The sequence below is a fragment of the Perognathus longimembris genome, chromosome 13, assembly GCF_023159225.1.
Source record: "Perognathus longimembris pacificus isolate PPM17 chromosome 13, ASM2315922v1, whole genome shotgun sequence".
NCBI classification, from domain to species: Eukaryota; Metazoa; Chordata; class Mammalia; order Rodentia; family Heteromyidae; genus Perognathus; species Perognathus longimembris.
The window spans coordinates 55105341-55132656 of NC_063173.1; the positions used below are offsets into that span (position 1 = coordinate 55105341).

General features: G+C 51.2%; 1 protein-coding gene across 3 annotated transcripts; it reads left to right on the top strand.

Annotated features, from left to right (window-relative positions):
- The first annotated feature begins 343 nt into the window (after positions 1-343).
- On the top strand, positions 344-27095 carry LOC125361816 (inner centromere protein). Of its 3 annotated transcripts, none has more exons than XM_048360418.1 (19): positions 344-485; positions 3360-3510; positions 3954-4067; positions 5139-5899; positions 13289-13340; positions 14432-14486; positions 14604-14700; positions 16923-16974; positions 17377-17494; positions 17575-17709; positions 18166-18177; positions 20320-20429; positions 20503-20623; positions 20974-21096; positions 22222-22397; positions 23582-23648; positions 23816-23920; positions 25199-25349; positions 26552-27095. In XM_048360418.1, exons 2-19 carry the CDS (start codon positions 3371-3373, stop codon positions 26761-26763), a joined length of 2601 nt encoding a protein of 866 aa, XP_048216375.1. In that variant the 5' UTR covers positions 344-485; positions 3360-3370; the 3' UTR covers positions 26764-27095. The 3 variants fall into 3 exon arrangements, with proteins under 3 accessions (XP_048216375.1, XP_048216374.1, XP_048216376.1); XM_048360417.1 differs by having other exon boundaries at positions 23582-23647; positions 23812-23920; XM_048360419.1 differs by lacking the exon at positions 18166-18177.
- Positions 27096-27316: the final 221 nt, after the last annotated feature.

Consider the following 27316-nt stretch of genomic DNA (forward strand, 5'->3'; position numbering starts at 1 on the left):
TCTGCTTCCCCTCGAAGCCCACGTCTCGTTTCTCCAAGCAAGTGCCCGGAGGACTTCGCGGCGCCGGGCCTCTGCAGTGCACGCCGGGACTTGTAGTTCCCGGAGTCCCGCGCGTCCCAGACCAAACTCTGGAGTCCTCCGCTTTCTACGCACCGTTCCCGGAAGCCGAGGAGGCTTAAAGCGCCCGTAACTTCCTTTCCCCGCCTCTTGGTCCCGCAGACTGGCAACTCGGAAGGCCAATAGGTGGTCAGGCTGATGCTTCCTGTTACTTTATTGGCTTGGGGTTTTGTAACTGCCCTGACAAGCTTGCCAACCATTGGCTGAGCCTTCAAGTTTGAAAATCGTAGATTTCGCCCGCGCTGCACCACCCGGTGAAGTGAGCCTCTGAAGGCTCCGAGCCGTGGGGGTCCGGGCAGGTTTGGCTTCGAGCTCCGGGGGCCGTGGAATTGGGTCGGAACAGCTCTCCGGAGACGCGGTGCGGTCGGGTGAGTGCGCGCGGGCGGCCGGCGGGGTGCAGGGGTGGCGCCTCGACCGTCCTCGGTTCTGGCCTCCGTCCCTGCCCAGGCCAGGTCGGGGGTGTGACCCATTCCTTCACTCCCGCCGCTTCCGGCCGGGGAACCTAGGGGGTCGTCCTGCCCCGGGCGCGAGGGGACCCGAGGTGACGCCCCGGCTTCCCATCTGGGCTCCCGGGACAGACTTCCCGGGTGCCTGACACCGTGCTCCGTGTCTGGGAGATGGTTGACACCCCGGGAGCTGGGAACGAACCGGGCTGTCGGGCCCCTGTGTGCCGGGCGGCCTCTGCGTGCCGTGAAGCCCCGGTCTAAGCGCCCCACGCTTGCCGAGCCGCCTTTTAAAATGTCCAGTTCCATTTCCGGAGGCCCAGACCGCCCGTTACTTTGGCACAAGCCCGTGCAGACTCCGGGGGCTGCTCCTGGGGGTGGCCCGGAACCAAGCCTCGACGCCCACCTCTCTGAAGCTGAAGTGCTGGAGACCCCTAGCTAGTGATTTTATATAATAATAATAATAATTATTATTATTATCCAGTCCCGGGGCTTGAACACAGGGCCTGGGGGCTTCTTTTGCTCAAGGTTTAGCTAGTGATGCTAGTGATGAAAGAGCGCCCTTTCACGCTTCGCCCTCGATTTTGGAGAGACTGATTTAAACGGGTTGCCTCCGTTTCCTTATCTGGCATGAGGGAGAACTCAGTAAATGAGAGCAACTCTTAGAATAGTCCATTCTGCATGGAGGTGTGGTAGGGGAGGTGCTGAACTTCCTGCACCTTTTTTTTTCTTTTTAAAAATTTAAGGAGTTGTACAAAGGAGTTTTATTTCAGCGTTCCAGTTTATGACTTTGATGCATCTCAGTCAATGTCTACCTTCTCATGTGTGTACAGGTTCTTAAACAGGTTAAAGATAAGGATTTTGCTACTGTTCTTAGGAGCCTAATTGTCATTCTGACTGTTCCCAGGGTCACCTCTGTTCTGACAGTGACATTTTCTTTTTTTAATGGCCAAATCATGGTCTACTAAAACCCATTTCCCCATGGGAAGTATTGCTTTGGATTTTGTGAGCAAGGAAATTTGCAGGTTTGAACTGGGTACCCATTGTTGCTCTCTGTAGCTCCTTTGCCTGTCTTTGGTTTCCTTGAATCATTTTTTTTTTCTCCTCCTGGCCTTCAACTGGTGTTTTGCACTTTACCAGGGCTGTGATCTGGGTGCAGAGGAACTAGAGAGATGGCAGAGGAAAAGCTGTTCCCTTGGTTAGTTGGCTGCAGGGCAAAGATCTTTGTCTAAACTGTTTCAATTAGTGCTGCCCTTGGCACCCAAGAGCAGGGCCACTGGATGTGTATTGGCCTGCTCTAACCTGTGCTGAGTTGTTCATTTAGCGTTCCTGTGTGTGGTGCTGGTGGTAGGAGGGTGTGGCAAGGAGAATATGTGGGATTAGTTGATGGCTGGATTAATTTATTTGAGTACAAGGCACTATGATGAACTCTTTTATTGTGTGTGGGGGCTGAACTCTTAAGCTTTGGTTGATGAGCAAAGTGAAGGGCTTGTCCTGGGAAGCAGTAAGTGGGCAAAGACAAGCAATAAACGTACATAAACAATCTCTCATGTACTGTACATAGAATTGGAAACAATGGATGCAGTTGTGGCCTGGGTGATTCTTCAGATGGGTGTTTGTGTTCTCCCTGAGGATCTGAGATCTGAGGGAGGAAGCCATACAAAATGGGAGAATGTACCAGATGGAGGGCAGAACTTGTTTTAGTGACAATGGCTAGTGTTCCCCAATATCAGGCCCAGAAAACCCTCCTGAGGCTGCACTCTGACATGGTGTGAAGCTCCAGAATGATCAAAGATTCTGCATCCTGGTCCTTCCATCCTGTATGGGATGCTGAGCTGGGCATGATTCTTTTTGCTTTTCGCAGTCTGAATCGGGATGGTGGGCACTGCCTGACGCAGGATTGCAATCTGATGGCTTGAGCATGCATTCATCATTCTATGATTGTAGCAATCTTCCTTCTGGCTTGGGGTTTTTGCAGTGATTTTATGATCAGGTCCTAAGCTCCCAAGCAGGATGCCCAAGCTCCCAATCATGTAAAAAATTAAGAAAAATTTGGGCGCTGGGGTTCAGGTGGCAGAGTGCCGTAGAATGAACAAAAGTATCAGATACTGAATGAATCCTTATCTTAGACCAAAAAAAAAAAAAATAAAATAAAGGTGTCCCTCCCCTCCCCCTGGCCTGATATTTGTAGACAAGTTTTCCTTAAAGCAAGACTTTGTTTAGCAACACTTGTCTCAGTTTCCTCCATCCATTTATAGGTCATTTCAGTTGTGGAGGATGTCTCTGATCCCCTTTCTAGTCACTGAGCTTTTAAAGAGACAGATGGGGTCAGTGTCAGATGTGGTCAGCTGGTCACCTTAGTCCTTTCTTACCCATTTACAAACAGTAGGAGGAGAGCCCACAGAGGAGTAAGAGCAGGCCTGTGTTTGGGGCAGATCTAGGAAGGCAGGTGGCCATATCCAATTATCTTAAGCCCCCAGAAGGCCATTTGTAAGGTTCAAATCCAAATTAGTTGGGAAGTGGGACTCTTTTAAGGACAGCCATGATCTGCATGTGGGGAACTGTGTGTGTGTGTGTGTGGTGTTGAAGCTTCTTTTTGTAGAAATGAGGCCACTGGCTTGGCATTTGGAGTTGTGTACTGGGAAGGGGATGTATTCAGAAGGGCCCTGGGTGTGGTCTGGCATTAGGTGTTTTATGGTGATTTATGGGTGAGGGCTGTGGCCTGGTAGACTCTTCCTCTATTTCAGGTCCTGGTCCCTAATCTCAAGTCCTTGTGCCCCTTGTCTCTGCCTTTCCCAGACAAAGCCAACATGGGGACCACAGCCCCAGGGCCCATTCACCTGCTGGAGCTATGTGACCAAAAGCTTATGGACTTTGTCTGCAACATAGATGATAAAGACATGCTGTGGCTCCAGGAGATTGAAGAGGAGGCCAAGCGCATGTTCACCAGGTGAAGGCGGGGGCCTGCTGGTGTGGGGGTGATGGGAGGGTGGTGGCCGGGGCTGCTGGGGCTTTCCTGCTCTACAGGCCAAACGGTCTGTCAGGGCTTCTCCCTGAGCACCTTGCGGGCTGGAGGTCTAGCCTAATGGTGGGCAGGGGAAGAAGGGCTTGAATACCTTGTCTGGCTCATGATGACTGGGCTGGGCCTCTCAGGAGCAGGGCTGTGGTGACGCTTCTGGAAGCTTGCTTCTTAGCTGTGTTTCCAGGAGGAAGCCCTGGGTCCCTGGCAGGTGTCTTGGACTTGGTTGAGGAGCGCTCTCTTGGTGCTGCTGACCTCAGGGTGACCTGTCACTGCCAGGAGCAGGGGACGTAGGAAGGAGGCTAGAGGCGGGGGGGGGGGGGCAGTGGTTTCCAGGGAGCCTCAAGTGTGACCTCTTTGAATTTATAAAACAGAGAATTCAGCAAAGAGCCCGAGCTGATGCCCAAGACTCCTTCTCAGAAGAACCGACAGAAGAAGAGACGTGTTTCTACTGTCCAGGATGAAAATAGAGACCCCATCAGGAAAAGGTAGGAGGGAGTGGCCAGGGGAGGGTGAGCGAGGCAGGTGGCCTCCCTAGGTAAGCTGACTTCTAACGGTGTAAATAGGGCAGTAGAGCTGGGTGTTGATGTCTCACGCCTGTAATCCTAGCTACACAGGAAGCTGAGGGCTGAGGATCATGGTTCAAAGCCAGCCCAGGCAGGCAGGAAAGTCCATAAAACTCTTACCTCCTACCAAAACTCTTACTTACCAAAAAGCTGAAATGGCGCTATGGCTTAAAGTTGGTAGAGCGCTAGCCTTGAGCACAAGAAGCTCAGGGACAGAGACCAAGCCCTGAGTTCAAGTCCCAGGACTGGCATGAAAAGGGGGGCGGGGTGCAGTAGGCTATGGCAGTGGGGTGGCCCCCTTGCCTGGGATGACATGTCACAGGGAAATGAAGTGCTCTTCGAGACCAGCTTAGGTGTGTCCCTTCTTGTGTAGATATGTGTTGGGAGTGGGTTTGGTATTGGTGGGGGTTGATCTGAGCCTTGGAGGAGGGGGAAGAAAGAACAGCTGACCTTCTCCCTGTTGATCCCCAACCTTCCCGTTTCTGAGTTTGGTACAGTTGGGCATAGGAATAGTGGTGATTGGAGTATTAAGAGTGGAAGCCCTGGGTCTGAGAGGGCAGGCCTGGCTCCTAGCTCTGTGCCTTAGCAGCTCCATGCCCTGGGGAGTAATCTTTAACTTCTCTGACTCTCTTCAATCCTCCTCCGAAATGGGAATCATGGGGTCTGTCTTCCTGGACTATCTTGTAGCAAAAACAAGAGCATAAATGACATTTGAAGCCAGGTTTCTTAGCACAGCATCACTAAGATGTCAGTTCCGTGAAGACGAGGTGTCGTTTCTAGTTAGACTGGATCTCAGAGAGGAGCAACTGGGATCTGGTGGCTTGAGGTGGAAGAGCTTGCTCTGTGACCCCAATCTTTGTCTCCTAGCCCTTTGATCCATATTTCATCCAAGCTAGTGGCCACTGGGGGTATCTGGTTTGCCCTAACTTGTTTATAAGCATGCCCCCTTGCCCTCCTGGATGGCCAGCAGTCTCTGTTCTGTTGCACTAATAGGTTGTCACGCAGAAAGACTCGGAGCAGCCAGCTAAGCACCCGACAACTCCGCAGCAGAGACAAGGTGGAGAAGCTGGCCACAGCAGTGGTGGAGAACGGCTCCCCTGTCCTGCGGCGGATAACCAGGGCAGCTGCTGCAGCGGCAGTGGCGGCTTCTGTGCCATCGGCTGCTCCTTTGCCCGCCTCTGAGTCTCCCACAGGACTGACCAAGAAGGCCATGGTGAAGATAGGCGTCAGTGACCGCCAGAGCGCAGAGATGCACCTCACCGAGCTCATAGCTGCCCTGCCTTTGTCAGAAGCTGGGTCTCCAACCCCAGCTTCTCAGGACATCTTGATTTCAGACAAAGAACTAACATCCAAGAAATCAGAGGCTGGGAGACTGGAGTCTGTTACAGTGAGCTCCCTGATGACAACCCCCCAGGACCCTAAGAATGGAGGGGCTGGGACCGGGCGATCTGCCTCCAAGCTCAAGATTGCTCAAGCTTCCCGGGACTCCACTGGCTCTCCGCATTGTCTGCCAGACCGAGTGTTGGCCCCCATCCTGCCAGATAACTGCTCCACGGCCAACGGCTCCCGCAGGAGCACGCGGTCATCGCGGCGTAGCCTGATCCCTGCAGGGTCCCAAGTCTCGCTGGCCCAAAAGTACTCCCTGGCCCACAAGTACTCCCTGGTGGCCAAACAGGACCAAACCAGCCGCAGATCAAGCAAAAGGCTTGCCAAGAAGGCCACCAAAGAGCCAGCTGCCTCTGCCCGCATCATCTGTGAGTATAGAGTATCCCGGGTCGGGGGGTGGTCGCTGGTGCCAAGCTCAGCTAGAGGGGTTCTGAGGGACTTGCTATGGATCTTTCTGTGGTGATGTAAGTTTTCTGTATTTTTGCTTTTCTGTGTGATGTATGGGGCCTAGCTAGCCATGTCTGGTCACTGAACTCTTAATTTGGTTGCGGAATTGAGGTTATTTATATCTTATGTTTTTGGTGGTGCTGGAGCTTGAACTCAGGGCCTTGCATACAGTAGACAAGTACTCTATCAGTGAGTTATATCCCCATACTTTCATATTTTAGAGATCAGGGTCTTTGCTGTGTAGCCCAGGCTAGCTTCAAACTCAGAATCATCTTCTTTCTGTCTCCTGTGTGCTGGGATTTTAGGAGTGGTCTAAGGAGGTAAATTTAAATGTTACCACATTTTACTCAATTTCAATATCAATGACTACCCATAGCTGGTGGCTGCTATATTGGATAAGATGTAGTTCAACCTTGTTTTTGTAGAGGGAACCGAGGCCCAGCAGGTTGGTCCCAGTGTCCCTATGGTAGGTACATGGCTACACTGAAGCTTGAACCTGGGCCCTTTCCCTAGAGCCAGAGGTTTCCTCCCCCTTCCTGGTTTTGCAGAGACTGACTTAAATTCTTCATTCGTTCATTCCTATGAACGAAACCGTGTTTGGTCTAGAAATGTGAGCTCTCCTTGCAGCAGGCTTTTTGTAAAAGCCGGTGCCTTGCATATCTGCAGAGAGGAGAGGAGGGGAGAATCAAGTGACTTGAGTCGAATGGCCTGGTTTTGAGTGCAGCTGGACCATCATCTACCCAACTCTATCACCTTGGGCAGGTTATGGAAATACCTTCACGGGCCTCAGAGCTTTATCTGTGAATTGGGCTATGTGTCACTTCATGAGGATGTTGGTAGTTTTTCTTTAATTGGTCCAGATAGAATGTCTAGGATAGCTCCTGGTATAGGAAGGGCACTATAGTGTTGGCTGCTTTGGTTATTATCAGATCTCAACTCAGGATGTTGAGTTGATGTCCTAGTAGGAGCAGGAGTTATGACACAGAGGAGAGGTGACAGCTCTGGGGGTCAAGGCTAGATGCATGATGGGGTGAGACTGAGCTGGGAGGGTTTGGAAGGATGCTTGTAACCATAGCTTCTCAGGAGGCAGAGATCTCAGGATTGCAGTTCAAAGCCAGCCCAGGTAGGATAGTCTGTGAGACCCTTATCTCCAGTTCAAAAGATTTGTCATGGGCTGGGAATATGGCTTAGTGGTAGAGTGCTTGCCTAGCATGCATGAAGCCCTGGGTTTGATCCCTCAGTACCACATAAACAGAAAAGCCTGGGAGTAGCGCTGTGGCTCAAATGGTAGAGTGCTAGCCTTGAGCTAAAGAACTAGCTCAGGGATAGTGCCCAGGCCCTGAGTTCAAGCCCCAGAACTAGAGGGAAAAAAAAGATTGGTCAGCTTTGTCCGAAATAGCTTACAGCCTTGAGTTCAAGCCCTAGTTCGAGTGAGAGAGCACGCCCGTGACAGACAGACAGACCGACAGACACACACACACCTAGCCAAGAGGAAGGGAGAAGAGAGGTAGGCATGAAGACTAGGTAGGACAACTTACAGGGTCCAAGCCAGAGAATGGACCTCACAGTGGGGCTGATGGAGGAGCGATGTGCCATGGTGTAGTCACTAGTAACTGGATTTGGCTGGCACTTTAAGACTTACGAAAGAAAGCCTGTGTAATTTTTTTTTTTTTTATTCTTTGGGTCTGTGTAATTTTATCTGTAGTACCACTGTGTCTTGTTAGAATTTCTGCACTTTGTTTGTTTGTTTTTGTAGCCAGTCCTGGGGCTTGAACTCACAGCCTGAGCACTGTCCCTGGCTTCTTTTTGCTCAAGGCTAGCACTCTACCACTTGAGCCACAGCGCCACTTCTGGCTTTTTCTATATATCTGTGGTACTGAGGACTCGAACCCAGGGAGGGCTTCATGTATATGAGACGAGCACTTTACCACTAGGCCATGTTCCCAGCCCCCAGGATTTCTGCACTTTGATTATTTGTTTTTGTTTTTGTTGCCAGTCCTGGGGCATGGACTCACGGCCTGAGCACTGTCCCTGGCTTCTTTTTGCTCAAGGCTAGCACTCTACCTCTTGAGCCACAGCGCCACTTCTGGCTTTTTTCTAGATATGTGGTGCTGAGGAATCGAACCCAGGGCTTCATGTATATGAGGCGAGCACTTTACCACTAGGCCATATTCCCAGCCCCAATTTCTGCACTTTGAACAGAGGAGAAAACTGAGGTATAAGGAGACCATAGAACCTGACAGTCAGGAAGATGAAGCCCAGCTCTGACCTGGCAGTTTTTAAGCCCTTTTTGTTCCTGTTCAGTCTCTTCCTGCACGTGAGGGGGTCTCTGAGCTGATTGGTGCATGAACAAGTCTGTCTGCTGCTAATTCTAGTTCATTTCCTGACTTGAGAGGGATGTAAGAGGAAGATGAGAAAGCGGAGTCCAGGATCTGGAGTCAACAAGCCACTGGGTGGTTTTGGGTGTACCCCTTCACTAATCTTATCCATCTATGAAATGGTGATGACCTGTGGCTTGAAGGTGGAGAGAGGCCTCAGTGCTTGTGTGTGTGAAATTTGGTTTAAATACAAGAGCCCTGGAAGGACTGTGTGGCTAAAGCTCAAGGGAGAGGTGACCAGGCTGTCCCAGAACAGGGACCTGCAAGTAGGAAGATGCTTTCTGGGTACCATCAGACACCAGGCTCTGGGGTGGGGCCTGGGTTCCCATGGAAGCAACCTTTCACCTTAGGATTTGCAGGAACATCTGCAGCAGTGGAGTGGGGAAGCACAGGCAGGGGATGGAGACAGGCAGTGAAGGGTGGGCACAGGGGACCTGGGCACAGGGGACCTCAGGAAGCCAGTGTGGAGCCCTGCAGGGTGCGTCTTCTGGGGAGGGGCTGCCTGGAAGCAGTTCACTAGAGTGGAGAGGCAGCAAGGGACAGTGGCCACTGCTGCAGGGTCTCTAGAGGGTTCTCTGCCAGCCTCATTGGGGCTCCTTGTCCACCTCTGTATTTACAAACAGCTCCTCAATCTCTTGCCAGGGAGGGCCACCTACTTCCTATCAGACCTGCTACGAGGTCAGAATGGCACAAAAGAGGCATTTACCCTTCCAGGAAGTCCTTGCATTGGTCATATGGGCATCTTTTCACTCATCAGGGATGGATCTGGAGAGAGCAGCAGGAGAGATGAGGGAAGCCATAGCTTCTGGCTACAGTGGGAACCGTTTCCCCCTGTTGCTGCAAGGCTCACTGTATCTACTTTCTCCCTGTTTCCCAGCCTGACTGCTGTACCCCAGAAAGGAGAGGCCCTGGCTTCCTACTTCCTGCTTCTTGCTTGGTTCTCTCTGTGTCTTGCCACTTGGCTGTTCCAATATCTTGCCTTTCTTCCCTTTTTCCTTCAGGCCCTGGGTGCTGCCTGGCCTCACCCTGGCTGCCTGTCAGTCCTAGCTCTGGTCATCTTGAGCTGGCCCTTTTCTCTACCCTACCAGTCTTTTTCCTACCCGTGGTCTTGGCAGGTGCTTTTCCTTCTTTCTAGACCAGTGGTTCTCAAGTTTTGGTTTTAGTACTGGCCTCCAGTTTTACAAATTATAAAGGCCTCAAGGTTTTTTATTGTGAGATTATATCTATTGATAGTTACTCTTTTAGAAATAAAAGCTGAAATTAAACATTTATAATACTACTTAAGTGTGTGTGTTTATGTGTGTGTGTGTGAGAGAGAGACTTGGGGCTTAAACTCAAGGCCTGGGCACTGACAGCTTTTGTGCTCAATGCTAGTGCTCTCACTTGAGCCACAGCTCCACTTCTGGCTTTTTGGTGGTTCATTGGAGATAAGAGTCTCATGGACCTTTCTCCCTGGGCTGGCTTTGAACCAAGATCCTCAGATCTTAGCTTCCCAAGTAGCCAGGATTACAAGTGTGAGCTGCTGGCTTCTGACTCTTAATATTTTAGTTTACAGCTTAATACTTTATTATTAAAGATTTAAAATATTACTTAGGAGCCAGGTGTGGTTATGTACACCAGTAATACAAACTACGTGAGTGATGGAGACAGGAGGATTGTGAGAGGCCAGTTCTGGCAAAAGTAGCAAACTCTATCATAAAAACAAAATAAAAAGCCTGGTGGCATAGGTTAATGACAGAGCACTTGCCTTGTTGGGTTAAATCCTAGCACTGCCCCCCCGCCCCACAAAAAAGTATCTTATTACTTAAAAAGAAATCAAAATACGTTGCAAATTTTTTAAAATTTTATTTTATTATTATAGAGATGATGAACAGAGGGGTTACATTTACATGAGTCAGGTAATGAGTACATTTCCTTTCGTACAGTGTCATCTGTTCCCTCATTTTCTGCTGTTCCCTCCCTCCCATCTCTACCCACGAGTTGTATAGTTCACTTTTATCAAGTGTGCTCTACTGCTGCACTTTTTTACTTTTAAGTTCTGCAGACATACATATGAATACACTGTATATATGGTAAAGAATACAGAATCATCAGAAAAAAAAACAGATTTTTAAAAAAGTCCTTATATGTCTTAGGAGTCTGTTTCAGTATGTATGCTGTTTTGCATAAGGCGTTCCACCATTGTGATTCTCTCCTAAGACCATCTTCTTTTGGTCTTACCGTATGTATGTAGAACCCTGTGTAATTTGTCATATCCCAGTGCGTTTTAGATCTAACTAACATATATCAGAACATGTACCACCTCACTTAACATGATTGATTGAACATATGACTTTAAAACAATTAAATGAAAATACCTTTTCCAAAACAAAAACGCAGAGAGGAGACTGGCTTCATTGGATACTTTACACATCTCTTTATTGTGTGGCTTGGCTGAAGATAGCCAGATCTGCATCTGATCTGTCTTATTAAAGTGGTTTGGGTTAAAGTATCTGGAGAAAATCTGGCTTCATATACTCATGTAATTGTAATAAGATTTTTCAAATAACTGCATATTGTTTATTACATCTAATACAATGAGACAGCTCATTGGTATACCATGCTCTTTGAATGGATTGTTTAGCTGTGTGGTTGTATAACTTCATACATTAGTCACTTGGAAGCTGTGTTTTGCTGAATTATGTACACTTCCAAATGTCCGCATGCTATTAGATAATATTTTTTTGAGAGTTTATTTGTCTTGGTTGCCAGTCCTGGGGCTTGGACTCAGGGCGTGTCCCTGGCTTCCTTTTGCTTAAGGCTAGCACTCTACCTCTTGAGCCACAGCTCCACTTCTGGCTTTTTTTTAGATATGTGGTGCTGAGGAATCAAACCCAGGGCTTCTTGTATACGAGATGAGCACTTTATCACTAGACCATATTCCCAGCCCTAGGTATTTTTTTGAAAAACACATTTAGATTGCTGTGCTATTTACCACAGCCAAATTATGGAAACAGCTCAGATGCTGTACAACAGATGAGTGGATTAGTAAAATGTGGTATAGATACCCAGTAGAATTTTACTCATCCACTAGAAAAAATAAGGTTATGTCATTTGCAAGGAAATGGATGGAACTAGAACAAATCATGCTAAGTGAGGTAAGCCAAGCTCAGCAAGACAAATGGCTCATATGTGGAAGCTAGATCTAAAATATAACTGGACATGATAACTCATGGACTCTAGGCCTTCATACACAGTCAGACTAAAGGAGCATACCTTTAGGTGTATACCTTTAGGTGTAACTTCTCCGAACATATAAAATATTACTTATTGAAAAGAAATTTTTTTTGGCCAGGTCTGGAGTTTGAACTAGGTGCCTGAGTACTGTCCCTGACTTCTTTTTTGCTCAAGGCGAGTACTCTAGCACTTGAACCCATAGCGCTACTTCTAGCTTTTTGTATATATGTGGTCTGAGGAATTGAACCCAGGGCTTCATATATTCAAGGCAAGCACTCTATCATTAGGCCATATTCCCAGCCCCCTTATTGACATTTAAAAAAAAAAGCATATTTGTTTTCTGATTTCTCAGGTATATCTTTAGGTATGAGAAAGCTGTGGTGCTTCTGTGTTTTTCAGAGTTCTACTTTTGGTTTTTCTTTAGCTCAATTTATTATTGTCAGTGAATATGTTGTGTAACAGACTTCATTCAGTCTTAAGAAGATGGCTTCTCTGAATATCCAACAGTGAACCACCACAGATCGCCAGCCATTCTTTTTTTTTTCACCAGCCATTCTTTCAGTTAGAAATAGTGCTTTATGAAGGACAGGGCTAGGTCAGCTAGTAACTCAAACCTAGGCACTTTTCATAGAGACTTGGGTTTGGAGCAAATGGGTATCTTGCGTATGTCCACCTTTGTCATGCAGGCTATTACAAAGACACACACTGGAGTGCATATATAATACAACTGATACCTCTTCAGAGCAATGGCTCTGAAGTGTTTAATAGGATGAGAGTGTTCAGTGACACCCTTGATTGGTGCTAACCTTCGTTTTCTCCTTGCCCTATGACTTCATGAATGCAGAGCAAAGGGGCAGTAATACTTGAAGATTATAATGCAAACAGGACCCACGAAATGCTCTGAAATGCTCTTGGGAATTTGTAGAGGTCAGGGAATACTCTGCAAACCACTCTCCTGGCCATCTTCCATCCTTGATCTTTGTATCAGATTGTCTAGGCCAGTTCAGGTACGGCCATTTTAGGCTTTGAGAATCCTTTGCTCTTTTCTGTCATTGCACATACCACAGTGTCCTTTATAGGATCCTTTGGCAGTGGCTCTGTTGGTTTACCATTGAATCCCCAAAGCTGTGTCAGAGCCCAGTACATTAGTAAGTAGACACTTGGTGAATATTGTTGTCTTGTTTAGGGCCCCATGCTGGGAGCTGGACCTAGAGCTCTGGCAGACATTGTCCTTTTTCCTAAGAAACTCGTAGCCCAGTGAAGGAGCAGAGATGTGCCCTTGGATGAGTGTGTTGTCAGCGAGGCAGCTGCAGGAGACATAAAGCCAGCAGCTCTGCTGAGGATGTGAGGATGATTACAAGCCTGTGGCCCAGGCGACAGCTGAGGCTTGGTCTGTGACAGGAGTGGTGGCCATACTCCTGCTGGAAGCCCAGCTCTAGACCTTTGATGTGGCACCTGGCTGTTTCTGTTTGTTTTTTTGCCAGTCCTGGGGCTTGGGACTCAGGGCCTGAGCACTGTCCCTGGCATCTTTTTTGCTCAAGGCTAGCACTCTACCACTTGAACCACAGTGCCACTTCTGGCTTTTTCTGTTTATGTGGTGCTGAGGAATTGGACCCAGGGCTTCATGCATGCAAGGCAAGCACTCTACCACTAAGCCATATCCCAGCCCACCTGGCTGTTTCTGATAGCATCTTTTGTTCCTTTGTTTTCCCTCAGGTCACAGTTACTTGGAGAGGCTCCTGAATGTTGAGGTACCCCAGAAAGCTGGGTGAGTTCAGTTTCAGGGCTTGGGGATAATCCTATAATGAGCAGGACACATTGAGCTAAAGGGTGGAGTGAAGACTGTGGCAGAGGCATTTCCTAGGGGCTGAACCTACCCTCCTCATCCTGGGCTGCCCAGGGCCCTACTGCAGTCCTTCACCCTTAGCCTGCCTGCCATTGAACTAGGCAGTGAGCAACGTGTGTACCTGTAACCCACATTGTGGCACTTGTCTGCCCTGGCTAGCCCTGACCTCTGGAGTGTAGACTCCTTGGGTTGTAAATACAGCTGAGCAGCCATGAGAAGCTGCCTTCAGACAGGAGTGGGGTGGGATGGAGGGTATTAGGGGATGATCTCTGCTCTAGGGTTACATCAGGGTTACTTCTGGGGGCCAGGACACTGAGGCCATGTCTTATCATCATTAAAACCAGCTCCTTCCCTCCCTTGCTCTAGGGCAGAAGTCAGTGCTTGAGATAGGAAGATGAGTAGTGAGCAGCCTCAAAAGAGGTGGCGCTCATCTGGGCCCAGGAGACTGAGGCAGAGGCTGGAAGTGAAGCTCTCCATGACTGTAACACATAACTCAAAATCAATAACTTAAAAGGAGAAAAGTTTTGGAGATTTCAGTCCATGACCAGCTAGGCTGTGTTTCCTTGGGTCTGTGGCGGTATAGACCATCTTGTGCTAATGTGTGGTGGAGTAGAGCCCTTCACCTCATGGGACTGGGGTCCTGTAATTTCCCCAGTGACCTGAAGGCCTCCCATTGGGCTCTACCCCTAAAGTTTCCACCACCTCCCACTACGCTGAGAAAGAAGCCTTTAACTCCTAGGCCTTTGGAAGACACTTAAGATCCAGAATATAGAGGTTCTTGCCCTGAATCAGCTCTGACAGGACATGATGAAGGACATGATGAAGTACAATTCAGAAACTGACATCCTTCTTCTGCCCAGGAAGCTACTATTTATGGCTGTTGTCCTTGTATTCCGGCCTGGGGACTAGGTTTTGTGGTCCAGGTTAGGTCATCCCACACCCACCACATCCCAGAGAGCCAGAGAGCTTTGATTCCCTGGGCAGTTCTCACAGATCCTTTGTTCTGCTTTCAGTCCTGAGCAGAATCCCAGCAAGGAGGCTGAACCCATAGAGGCAGCTGAGACCGAGGTAAGGTGGGAAAGACAGGGAGGGCCTGGAGGCCTCCAGGGCTCAAGCTCTGCACCATGGCTGTCTTGAGTCCTAGGTTCAGGTACAATGCTCCTCAAGACTCAGTTCTTCCCCTAGGTCTCCAAGAATGATGAGAGCATGTCGTGTACCATCAGTACACCCAACGCGAAGCCTGTGGCAGGTGGGCAAGAAACGTCGCCTGAACAGCAGCAGAGTGAGTATGCTTAACTGCAGGCAGATCCCCAGAGCCGCAGGGGGCCTGGAGTGGGGGGTGGGGCTCAGCTCGTCCCTATGTCTAGGGACCAAGAGCTCCCTTTTGTGGGCGGATAGGTCTTTAGCTGGAGCTCCTGATGGGTGCTTTGTGAATAACTGTAGCTGGCTAGACCGGGCAGCAGGGGCAGACTTGAATTAGAGTATGACTGTAAAGGTGCCAGTGCCACTCTAGGTTAAATCAGGAAGAGCTGTTGGTTGGGGGTCTGAGCTCTTACATGCCCTCTCACTGGTCTCTTACATGGCCTCTTCTACTGGCCTACTTTTTTAAACCTTATGTTTTCAAATTTTAATTTTTTGGTGTTACTGGGGTTTGAACTCCCAGCCTTTTTTGCTTTAGTTTGTTTTTAAGATAATCTTAAGTAACAGTCTTTCTATCTTCACCTCTTGAGTAGCTAGGATTACAGGCATGAACCACTATGCTGGGTCTTCTGGCTCACTTCTGACCTCCCCCCACCTCTTGTTTTTTGCTTTCACTTTCACTTCCTTTTTCTGCTGTTATTATTATTAATTTTTTGGCCAGTCCTGGGCCTTGGACTCAGGGCCTGAGCACTGTCCCTGACTTCTTTTTGCTCAAGGCTAGCACTCTACCACTTGAGCCACAGCACTACTTCTGGCTTTTTCTATATATGTGGTGCTGAGGAATTGAACCCAGGACTTCATGTATACGAAGCAAGCACTCTACCACTAGGCCATATTCCCAGCCCCTCTCTGTTCGTTCTTGACCAAAGAGGACAGAGGACTCTGAGAGCTGGTCTGGGTTTCTACTTGGCTTCCCAGGGTCCTGGAACAGTCTTAGAGTGGCTACTGTCTCCTTGGCCAGGGTTTTTTTTTTTCCTCTCGTGGGAAAATTCTATCAGCTATGACTTTTTTTGTTGTTAGTGGTGATGGTTGGAGAGCTGGTATGGGGGCTTGAACTTAGGGCCTTATGTTTTTACTTGCCTTTTTTGCTCATGTCTGGTGCTCTACCACTTAAGCCATACTTCCCTTTCTGGCTTCTTGTTGGTTACTTGGAAATAAGAGTCTCTCAGACTTTTCTGCCTCGGCTGGCTTCAAATGGTGATCCTCAAAACCTCAGCCTCCTGAGCAGCAGGGATTATAGGCATGAGCTGTGAGATTTTTGAATGCTGGTTTGAAAATCTTCCACATAGACTTAAGAGATAGTAGTCACATTAGCCTCCAGGGGTTCTGTAAGGACCCTTTGGAATAAAAGGTCCTTTCTTTATTGGGGCTAGGAATGTGGTAGAATACTTGCCTATCACTCATGAAACCCTGGGTTCGATTCCTCAGCACCACATATATAGAAAAGGCCAGAAGTGGTGCTGTGGCTCAAGTGGTAGAGTGCTAGCCTTGAGCAAAAAGAAGCCAGAGACAGTGCTCAGGCCCTGAGTCCAAGCCCCAGGACTGGCAAAAAAGAAAAAGAAAAAAAAAAAAAAGGTTTACTGCATTGTTAAAAAGATGATGTTTAAGGGGATTACAATTACATGAGTCAGGTAATGAGTACATTCCCTCTCATACAGAGTCTTCCCTCACTCAAGGGTACTTTCTTAAATGATGGTGAAACAGATTGTATGGACTGTATGCTCCTCATAGTGGCCCTGTGCAGGAGAGCTCCCCTCCTGTCGTGGTGGCCCTGTGCAGGAGAGCTCCCCTCCTGTCATGGTGGCCCTGTGCAGGAGAGCTCCCCTCCTGTCATGGTGGCCCTGTGCAGGAGAGCTCCCCTCCTGTCATGGTGGCCCTGTGCAGGAGAGCTCCCCTCCTGTCATGGTGGCCCTGTGCAGGAGAGCTCCCCTCCTGTCTTGGTGGCTCCAGCTGAAGGCCAGGCAGGGCGAGTACAGCAGCCATGCTAAGCACTGCTCTCTATGTCAGAGTGGGGCATGGTGAGGGCTTTGATGGGACTGCTCTTCCATTCCTGTTGCAGACAGGACTTGGTGAGTGCTTTGTCCTGGAGATGATGTGCTAGGCTCTGGCTGAATGTAGATTCCTCAAGGCCAGTTGGTGTTCGGTTTGGTACTTCTGCCACAGGCCCCCTAGCGGTTGTCAGGAAAGGTAGTCTTGCCTCTGCTATGGTCACTGCCGCTACTGTGGGCATCTTCCCTGAGCCCTTCCCGCACCCCTTACCCTCGTCATCATCAAGCTCCAACCTTGCTGAAATCTCTCCTCCAGAGTCCAGGACTGACTCAGCAGATGAACACAGAGAACCGCCCCAGAGCGTCAGGTTTGTGCTGTGAAGGGCAAGCCAGTGACCCTGGTCTGAGGGGCACAGGGGCATGACCCCAACATGAGAGGGGAAACGTGTGCTCCCAGGCTCTGCCACCTGTGGGCTGGGGTGGTGGCCTGGTGTTCTGTCGCAGCAAATGACATGGCTTGATCCTGGAGAATCGGGCTTGGGAATCAGGTGATTTGGTTGTAGGCTCTGGCTCTATCCTCCCAGCTGTGTAACCTTGGGACTGGACACCTCCCTTTCTCTGAGCGGGCTTCAGCTCCACAGTCCCTTATGGTCTAGAGTTCTGTGGCCTAGGCCTAGCCTTGCTCACAGGGGTGAGCCCTTGGGAGGTGTAGCAGGGCTGGGGGAGGGCTCCTAGGTTTGCCCTGTAACCCTGCCACCTGTCCCGGGCAGGAGGAAACGTAGCTACAAGCAGGCGGTAAGTGAGCTGGATGAGGAGAATTTCCAGGAAGACGAGGAGTTGCAGCCCCCCAGGACCAAGACCCCTTCTCCACCCTGTCCAGCCAACAAGGTGAGCAGGCTTCTGCCCTCGCCTTGCATCCTGCCCTACCTGTCTGTGTTGTGCTGACCCTTGCTTGCCCGTGTCGGCAGGTGGTGCGGCCCCTCCGGACCTTCTTGCATACAGTACAGAAGAACCAGTTGCTCATGACCCCTACCTCGGCCTCACGTAGCACCATCATGAAATCCTTCATTAAGCGCAACACTCCTCTGCACATGGACCCCAAGGTGAGAGAGGCTGCCCCCTATTGGGCTTTGCTGGACCTGGAACAGTGGCTGAAGGCTCTGGTCTTCACTCAGGCTGCTGAGGGCCTGGATCCAGGAGGAGGAAAGCCTGGCCTGGCACTGGGAAATGGCTAGATCAAGCCTCCTGACTTTGGGTGACCTGGATACTGGGGGCACTGTCTGACCTTATGGGTTCTGACTGTACCCCAGAGGCTTGGCCATCTCAGAGAGCCCTGGGCTGGCATGAGCATAGCAAACCACTGCACTGCCCACCATTCCCACAGCCCGGGGAGTGAGGATACCTTCGCTTTCGGGGGTGAGGGTTGGGGTGATGTGGAAGGTGAGAGGTGCAGGCCCAGAGCAGATGTGCTGCCGTAGTTGGGAGCGTGGCCTGCTCTGCGGGCCGTCCTGTGGCCTGGCATTAACTCTTAGCATTTTGCTGTCTCCTCTCCTCCACAGTGCAGCTTTGTCGTAAGTAAAACCTGTCCTGTCCTATAACCGTGCTGTGTGTAGTGGTTTTCCTGTGTAGCCCTGCCTGCTTAGCTTACAGCCCTTATAAAATCACTAACATCACTGGAAGAGAGAGGAGATCATGGGGGCACTGGAGCTGTTCATCGGTGCTGGGGTCTGCGTCCTCCCTCTGCAGACCCTGCTATCTCTGGTCTTGACACTGCCTTGCTCTGGGGAGGACACAATGGGGTGTGACAGAGCCACTGTTTGAAGTGCTTCCCGTGCCATCTCTCTCCCCTCTCCCCAGCACTGGAGCCTGTGCGTCTATGAAGAGAACAGACAGGTTGTTGCTGGTCCCCAGAGCCTCTGAGGTTTATTGGGTCACAGGCCTGAGCAGTGACTGCTAGAGAGGAATGGAGGGTGGGAGGGGGGGTCTGGCTACTGAACCCAGGCTGGTCTCCTGGTTACAGTGGAATTGTCTGCAGTGGCCTTTGGAAAAAGATCACTCCAACTGTTCTCTTCTTAGACACCTCCGAGCTGGGCACAGCCAGGCTGCGGGCCAAGAGCAAGAGCCGCAGGTTGCTCACCTCCTGGCTCTATGTCTGTTGCCAAGCTACAGTGCCTCCCTTTATTCCCATAGGAGTTCTGAGAAGCCACTCACTGCCACCTTGAGGTCTTCTGCCTCCTGCCGAGGGCCTGGGCAGGTGGGAGGGGCTTCTCGGCAGCTGGTCAGTGGGCCCTGAGCTTGCTTCCCTGGCTGGACAAGGCGACAGCACATGCCTTCCAGTATGCTGACCAGTAGTGGGCTTTGTGGCCTTAGGCTCAGGAGGGGCCGTGTGTGCTCATCCCTCAGGCCAGCCTCATGGGCCTGACTGTGAGGCCCAGGAAATTACCCAGATCTCTTTGGGGAGTTGAGGGCTCTGGAAGGGCATCTGGTGGATGTAGCTAGCCCTCAGCTGGGAAACCAGGGGCCTAGGAAGGTTATAGAATTCTGGGATTGTGGACACATTTCCCAATTCTGGACCTAAGTTTCCAGGGCTCCAAAAAGAAGAGACTTGTGAGTACTTTGTGGAGCTCTGGTGGCCCCAGGCGTGACTGAGTCAGGCACCGAGGGCAGGGTCTGGAATAAAGTGGGTGGTTGGTTCATGGCAGAGAGAGTGGACAGTCAGGTGAGGCCTCTGGAGGAGGGAGGTGGGTGGCTCTGGGGAATGGGGATGACCCGGCTCACCTGAGGGCTGAGACGGAGGAGACATTAATTCTGAGACCGGAAGCCTTGAATTTTCTTAGAAAAGTGGTGAAATGCAGAATGTCAGAGCATAAGCAGTGAAAGCCTGTGTCCCAGTCTTTTTGAAATGAGTTTAAAATTTTCAGTTACTATATTAGTTCCCAAGTCTCCCTTAGGTTTTTCCCTCAAGGCTGGTACTGTACCACTTGGATTTCTGGCTTTTTGGTGGTTAGTTGGAGATAAACTTTCCTGGTTTCCAGGCTGGTTTTTTTTTTTTTTTTTTGCCAGTCCTGGGGCCTTGGACTCAGGGCCTGAGCACTGTCCCTGGCTTCTGTTTGCTCAAGGTTAGCACTCCGCCACTTGAGCCACAGCGCCACTTCTGGCCATTTTCTATATATGTGTTGCTTGGGAATCGAACCCAGGGCTTCATGTATATGAGGCAAGAACTCTTGCCACTAGGCTATATTCCCAGCCCCTCCAGGCTGGTTTTGAACTGCTGTCTTTAGATCTCAGCCTCCTGAGTAGCTAAGATTACAAGTACGAGCCACCAGCACCCAACTTAAAAATGGTAGTTCTGCAATCAGGCATCAGCTGTAACTTTCTTTCTAAGCTGCCTCTCTATCTCGGCCCTCATTCTCTTTTCAAGTGCACTGTTTATCTAACCGCAGTATATAGGTTTAGTTTTGAGCTAGAGTTTTGTGCTGCCACAGCTTGGCAGGACCCAGTTGAAGGCACTTGGGGCTACATGGCTCCTGGTAACAGAGCTGAAGCCTCGGGGCTGGGCTAGCTGGGCACAGAGGGCCCGCTGGAGCCATCTCTGCTTTTAAGAAGCAATCAGATGCCGTTGCGCACTGGGCTGAGGGTTGATGCACACAGCTGGCAGCCTTTGGGGTTGGGTTTGTCCTCACTCACTGCCCAGTTCACCCCTAAACCCCCAGGAGAAGGAGCGGCAGCGCCTGGAGAACCTTCGGCGGAAGGAGGTGGCAGAGCAGCTGCGCAGGCAGAAGGTGGAGGAGGACAAGCGACGGCGGCTGGAGGAAGTGAAGCTGTAAGTGGCTGGGCATCTGGCGTGCCCCGCGCTAACCCTGGCAGGGCTCCTCACGACTGCCCTGTGCCCCCAGGAAGCGGGAAGAGCGCCTCCGCAAGGTGCTGCAGGCCCGAGAGCGGGTGCAACAGATGAAGGAGGAGAAGAAGAAGCAGATTGAGCAGAAGTTCGCTCAGCTCGATGAGAAGACTGAGAAGGTTTTGAGCCTGGGTTGGTGGTGGCCGACTTGTTAGGTGGGCTGGGTCCTAGTTGAGCCCACACATCTCAGACTTAGTGACCTCAAGGTCCCCTCCTGCAGTTTATGGGTTTGGCCTTGTCTGTCCCTTGGGTCTTTTAGGGTCCATTCTGAGCTGAGAATTCGGTGTCCGGCCTCTGGATTTTTGCAGAGCGCTTGATGCATGGGCGGTCCCAGGCAGGAATGGCTGCCAGTGCCCTCTCCTGTGGGCAGCAGCAGGGAAGCAGGGTGCCCATCAAGCAGAGCTCAGGGCCCCACTGCAGAGCTGAGAGATGGCCTGCTCCAGTAAGCACCTGTGGGTGGGCTCTGCAGGCCAAAGAGGAGCGGCTAGCAGAGGAGAAGGCCAAGAAGAAGGCTGCGGCCAAGAGGATGGAAGAGATGGAGGCCCGCAGGAAACAGGAGGAGGAGGCGCGCAGGCTCAAGTGGCTCCAACAGGTTTGTGCGCACAGGACAGGCACTGTCTCTGCTGTGAGGATGCGCCAGGGGCACTCCGCCTTGTGGGGTTGAGCCCGGTGAGTCTTCCAGCCCAGAGGAGGTACAGCCAGCACCTTGGAGATAAGGTGGTGAGTGTCACCCACACCCTACCTTCTCTAGAAGCCACATTCCCATCTCTGCAATGCCATGTATTGCTACATGACCTTGGGCAGGCTACTTGACCTTTCTCTGCTTCTGTTACTACAAGGAGCAGTGGTATTTTCCTGAGGGTTAGGTGAGTTAATGGATGTATGCAATAATAGATGTAGTGCTTAGGTCGTTCTGCACATGGTTGCTGCTAAGATTCATCTTAAATGTTACACCTGGAAGGGTAGCAACTTGCCTCTTTCTAGGAACTGTTACTCTTTCCATGGTAAGAAACCAAAGTTCATCACTGAGAAGTTCTGTTACTATTAGGATTTATTACATACTGTGCTAGGCACCGTTTAAAGGATGTTATGTTAACTCAATGACCCCATGAGACGTAGGTACTACTGCTGTCCCTGCTTTATGGAGGAGAAAGTCAAGGCTACAGGAATCAAGCAAGTTGCCCAAAGTCCCATAGTTCTTTGTGGTTTTTTTTTTTTGATGCCAGTACTGGGGCTTGAACTCAGTGGCTGGATGTGGTCCCTGAGCATTTTCACTCAAGGCTTGGTGCTCTCCCACTTGAGCCATAGTTCTGCTTTTGGCTTTTGGGGGGGTTCATTGGAGATAAGAGTCTTGTGGACTTTCCTGCCTGGGCTGGCTTTGAACAGCCATCCTCAGGTCTCAGCCTCCTAAGTAGCTAGGATTACAGGTGTAAGCCACTGGTGCCTGGCTTCCCATAGCTCTTGAGTCTAGCTGCATGGCGCTAAACTCCCCTTGCTGGATCTGGTCCTGTAGGGCTGTTGCTAGCTGCCTTTCGGGCCAGCTGTGGCAGTCCTTGCGGTGTCTTGGGGCGGGGGTCTGGTGGCGCAGCCTCTACTCTTGTGCTGGCGGCTGCCTCGGAGAGGAGCAGGCCCTGAGCCCTCCAGCCGGCCTTTTCCCCTCTCTGCGGGCCCCGGCCTGGCCCCAGCGTCCTGACCATTCCCTGCATCCTGGTCTCAGGAGGAGGAGGAGCGGCGCCACCAAGAGCTGCTGCAGAAGAAGAAGGAGGAGGAGGAGCAGGAGCGGCTACACAAGGCCGCCGAGGCCAGGCGGCTGGCAGAGCAGCGGGAGCGAGAAAGGCAGCAGGCCGAGCAGGAGCGACGGCGCCTGGAGCAAGAGCGGCTCCAGGCCGAGAGGTAGGAAGCCTTCAGGAGAGGATGAGCAGAAGTGTGGCCCTCGCCTCTTTTTGGTTCCCCACGTCACTCTGTGGTTAGCAGGCGTTCTCCTTGGTTTCCAAGTCAGATGTCTCAGCTGGGGAACACTGAGTTGGGTGCACTTTGGCTCTGGAAAGTCAAGAAGCCTGAATTTGGGTTCTTGTGTCTGCCTTTAACCTAGTGTCCTTTCCTCAAGTGTCTGGGTCGGATGGAGGGGTCTTAGGCTGAGGTAGCACTCATCAAAAGGGCGGTCATGGCCAGCTTCAGCCAGAAGATCGTTAAGAGACCAAAGTCATCGCATATTTAGGGTGTTTTTGTGTTTTGTGTTTTTTCTTTTTTGGTACCAGTCCTGGGGCCTGGGTGATATCCCTGAGCTCTGTTGCTCAAGGCTAGTGCTCTACCACTTGAGCTCTACACCTGGTTGTTGTTGTTGGGTGTTAATTGGAGATAAGAGTCTCATGGACTTTTCCTGCCCAGCCCGGCTTTAAACCATGATCCTTAAGATCTCAGCCTCTCGAGTAGCTAGGATTACAGGCGTGAGCCACTGGCACCTGACCCCACGTTTAGTTCTTTTTAGTGTTTATCCAAGGCCCCTCCTGTGCCTGGTTGTGATGAGCCCTGGGGACCTCTAGTTGGATAGTCCCTACTTACTGTGGGCCAGGAGGTCTGTGAGAACTGTGCCATGGGTATGTGCAGGCAGGGAGGGCCAGGGAGGCTAACGGATGCCCTGCTCCTCTGGGGACAGTTGGAGTTGAGTGGGAAGGAGAGATGGGGGAGGTGGCAGGCAACTACTGTGGCTTCAGAATTGGGTGGCACAGGACAGTACTGGGGCCCTGCCCCACAGGTGGGGAGGACTAGGAGTAGTACAGATGGTCCCATGTGGTTCTTGTGACGGTGATGGGGGCCAGGTGTCACAGAAGAGGAGGCCTGGAGCTCCAAGTCCGCTGCCTCTTGAGTGGGCTCTGGCTCCGCTTGCGCTCCAGATGCTCTCAAGAGTGTGTATCCCAGTGTGAGTGTTGAAGGCGCAGCTGGTGGCCGTAAGCCAGTGTCCTATTTTGCCGTCTCACTCTCTAAAGGATGCCTGCGGGTCCCAGTAGGCATGGGGCCAGGGCCTAGACTCTTGCACCTTGCTTGGTCCTTAGGGAGAAGGAGAAGGAGAAGGAGAAGGAGAAGGAGAAGGCCCTGCGGCTACAGAAGGAGCGGCTGCAGAAGGAACTGGAGGAGAAGAAGAAGGTAGGGGTCTGGGGTGGCGGGCTCCCCCACACAGCCTGTGTGAGCTGCGGGACGGAGAGGCCTGGTCTCGTGGGAGCAGGGCTCCCCTGGCTTGCTTTGCTGCACGGGCTGCAGTGTGTTGGGGTGAGGGGAGATCACATACACTTGCTTTGGGGGGGGTGTCGCAGGAGGAGGCGCAGCGTCTGGTTGAGCAGCGGCTGCAGGAGGAGCAGAAGAAAGCCAAGGAGGAGGCTAGGGCTGGCAGAAATCTGAATGTGACCGTGGATGTGCAGGTGAGGTTCGCGCCCCTCAGCTCTGGCTGTTCTGATTACTTTCTGCCTACTAGTTACAGGGGCAGCCTGTGCTCTAAGAAAGAGGAGGAGACTCTTAGGGGAGGCGCCTAGGGGTTTCATAACTCCTCTGAACATCTAAAATACTATTTATCAAGATGAATTCCAGGAAATGGGGTAGTGTTTTTGTTGTTATTGTTGGTGATTTTCTTTTAGGGCAAAAGGGGAGCACAGAAATGGAGGGAGGAAGGGATGAATGAATACAGTCATGGTATTGAATATACAGTATGTCAAAAGTGAACTGTGCAGCTGTGGGCAGGGATGGAACGGGGAGGCTGCGGCAAAGCGTAGGAAGGGGTGACTCTGTCTAAGATTTGTACTCATTACCTGACTTGTGGAATCGTGACCCCTGTGTACAACACCTTGATGATAACAATAAAGCCATATTTAATAATAAAAAAGAAGGGATGGTTCATGTCCCTTGATTTTGTTTTTGGGGGTGGCAGTGACAAGAGTATAGCCCACACTGGCCTCCTGAGTCCAGGATTTTATGTGTAACACTGTGGTAGGATTCTGCTTTTAATATATATATATATATAATTTATTTATTTATTTTGCCAGTCCTGGGGTTTGAACTAGGGGCCTGAGCACTGTCCCTGGCTTCTTTTTGCTCAAGGCTAGCTAGCACTCGGCCACTTGAGCCACAGCGCCACTTCTAAGCCACATTCCACTGCTAAGCCACATTCCCAGCCCAATGTCTTTAAATTTTTTTTTATTATTATAAAGGTGATGTTCAGAGGGGTTATGGTTACTAAGTTGGGTAAAGAATACATTTCTTTTTGGACAGTGTCCCCCCTTCCTTAGCTCTCTCTCAGCTGATGTCTTATTTTGGTGTCTATTCCAGTTAATTGTACTGGAATTTCACTAGCTCTTGTTGAAGAAAATTTAAGCTCTTTCCAGTTGGGTGCTAACATCAAGCCAAAAAAAAAAAAGTAATATGAGGAGAGATTTTTTTCATTGCAGCTAAGTTAGGATGGTGAAAACTGGAAGGTAGCTAAATGGCCATCCGTGAAGATAGGTCAATCACATGGTCTACGGGAGCCATTCTGAAGGTGACATATCAGCCTGGAAAGATAAAGATACAAAGAGGTGCACAGTCTGTGACTCGGTTTCTCTTGAGAGATGAAGGGCAGTTGTCAGAGCCCAGTGCCCTAGCAGTGAGATACAAGAGTACAGGATAGGAGAGTTGACAGCCATGTTGATTTCTTTCTTTCTCTTCAGTCTCCAGTTTGTACCTCATATCCAATGACTCCCCAAGGGCCTAAAAGCCACCCCAAAGTGAACTCAGATAACTATGGGATGGATCTGAATAGTGATGACTCCACTGATGATGAGGCCCATCCCCGGAAGCCCATCCCCTCCTGGGCCAGAGGTAAGTGGGGCCTGGAGCTCCCCAGATGATGTGGACCCCCTCCTGACCTTACCTGCCATGGCCTTGTAGACACGGGGCTGCCTGGTGTAAGGGGTTCAGGCTGTCGTGCCAGTACCTGGCAGGCAGTGAGGTACTGACCTAACAAACCCGCCTCGGCCCTTGGCCGTCTATTTGCAGACCAGACCTAGGATATTGGGGTCCTTTCTTTTCCGAATACAAACGTGTTGCATGCTCTGACCTGGACTCCAGTCCTCTCCTTGGAGTCTTGCCCAGTCAGGCTGTAAGGCGTGGAGCCCCATGGCAGCCTGGGTGAGCGGAGAGCTCGGAGCACTAGCAGAGCTGCGGTGGTGTGCCTTTCCTAAGGCCTGGAGAAGAGGCCGGACCCTGTAGGCGAGCAGCAGGCTTGGGCTCTATGATGGGTGCGTTGCAGATGTGCTGATCTGGAGGCTAGAGCAGGGCCTAGGCCCTAAAGGGAAGAGTGTGGAACTCCACGGCAGCTCGTCCTGTACAGATTGCTCATTCTTCATTTGAACCCCACAATAACTGAAACCTTAAGTCTCCTTAGCCACTGGTCTCAGGTCACTTGAGAAGTGGCAAGCAGGTGTCATGTGACCAGCAAAGTCACCTGATGGTGGCTGTCCTTGGGTAGCCCGCTTACATTCTCCTCTGAAGGGATGGTGGGGGGTCCTCAACCCAGTGGAAATTTAGAGAGCAGCACCTGCTGCTGGACACGGACTAGCTACATGTCCCTAGGGTCTTCCTCAGCCTGGCTGGCAGGGTTGTGCTGGGGGCGGGGGGCGGGGGGCTTCCTTAGCCCAGCCTCCACCCCCAGCCTGCACCCTGCACCTTGGCCTGAGGGCTTGGTGAGAGTAGGTGACCCACAGCAGGTGGGAGGGAGAAGGCTTTGTGTGCCTCTGGCACCGGACTCGTCTTTACAACCTGTCTCTGCCACTTGCTTGCTGTGTGCCCTGAGCTAAGTCTCCCTGTGTACAAAACCGGGTGAGCACTACCTCAGCTGGAGCTCCTGGAGCTCAGCCTGGCCTCTGGGTCTTCCCCAGGAGGCCTGTTTGGCTCTGGCTGCCAGCAGATGCCAGTGAGGAGGACAAGAACACAGTGTTAGGTGCTGCTATGGGCAAGGGCCTGGCTCAGGAGAGGAAGCGGAAGGAAGCAGGCAGTGACCCAGCCTTCTGTGTTCCTTGCAGGCACCCAGCTCAGCCAGGCCATCGTCCACCAGTACTATCACCCCCCGAACCTTGCTGAGCTCTTCGGAACCATTCTCCCCTTGGACCTGGAGGACATCTTCAAGAAGAACAAGCCCCGCTACCACAAGCGCACCAGCTCTGCCGTCTGGAACTCGCCGCCCTTGCAGGGTCCCCGGGCCCCTAGCAGCCTGGCCTACAGCCTGAAGTACTGAGACGCGCACGCACTCAGCCCTCGTGGCAGCCTCAGGACCTGTCTGTGGCTGTCTGTCTGTCTGTTGTCTGTGTTTGGCCGGTGCCTTCCCACCTGCTCTGCTGCTGCTGAGGGCCCCGTCCAGTGGCCGTCACTGTCCTCTGGGGCAGGGTTGTGTCCTGCCTGGGGAAAGGTGGCCGCAGGCCCATCGGGAGGATGGGCTTGGGAGTGGTTCAAGAACTAGGAGCAGCCCCCACCAGTCCTCTGCAGCACTGTGTATATAGATTCTTCTACTTCCTGTTGGATTTTAGTTTCTAGTGTCTGAGAGGTAGATTAATAAAGTATATTCCTTGAAGCCTGCTGTGGATATCGTGGAGATGGGGGTTCTCAGTAGAATGCTCTGGATCCTGGCCCTGCAGTCCCATTCTGGGCCTCTGGATGGGCTGGAAGCGCTACAGTGTACCTCAGGATGACCTGTGGGGATGGGCCCACCCCGAGGTGCTGGTGTGGGGGCCATCCTGGTGCCAGACAGCTCTCCCCCCACCCCCTGGAAGCATCTCAGTATCTGTCATGAT

What these genes read in the sequence shown, in the direction of transcription:
- LOC125361816 (XM_048360417.1), top strand. Translation starts at nt 3,371, where the DNA reads ATGGGGACCACAGCCCCAGGGCCCATTCACCTGCTGGAGCTATGTGAC. An exon ending in CGGCTGGAGGAAGTGAAGCT is followed by an intron (nt 20,430 to 20,502) that starts GTAAGTGGCTGG and finishes CTGTGCCCCCAG; the next exon opens with GAAGCGGGAAGAGCGCCTCC. An exon ending in GGCTCAAGTGGCTCCAACAG is followed by an intron (nt 21,097 to 22,221) that starts GTTTGTGCGCAC and finishes TCCTGGTCTCAG; the next exon opens with GAGGAGGAGGAGCGGCGCCA.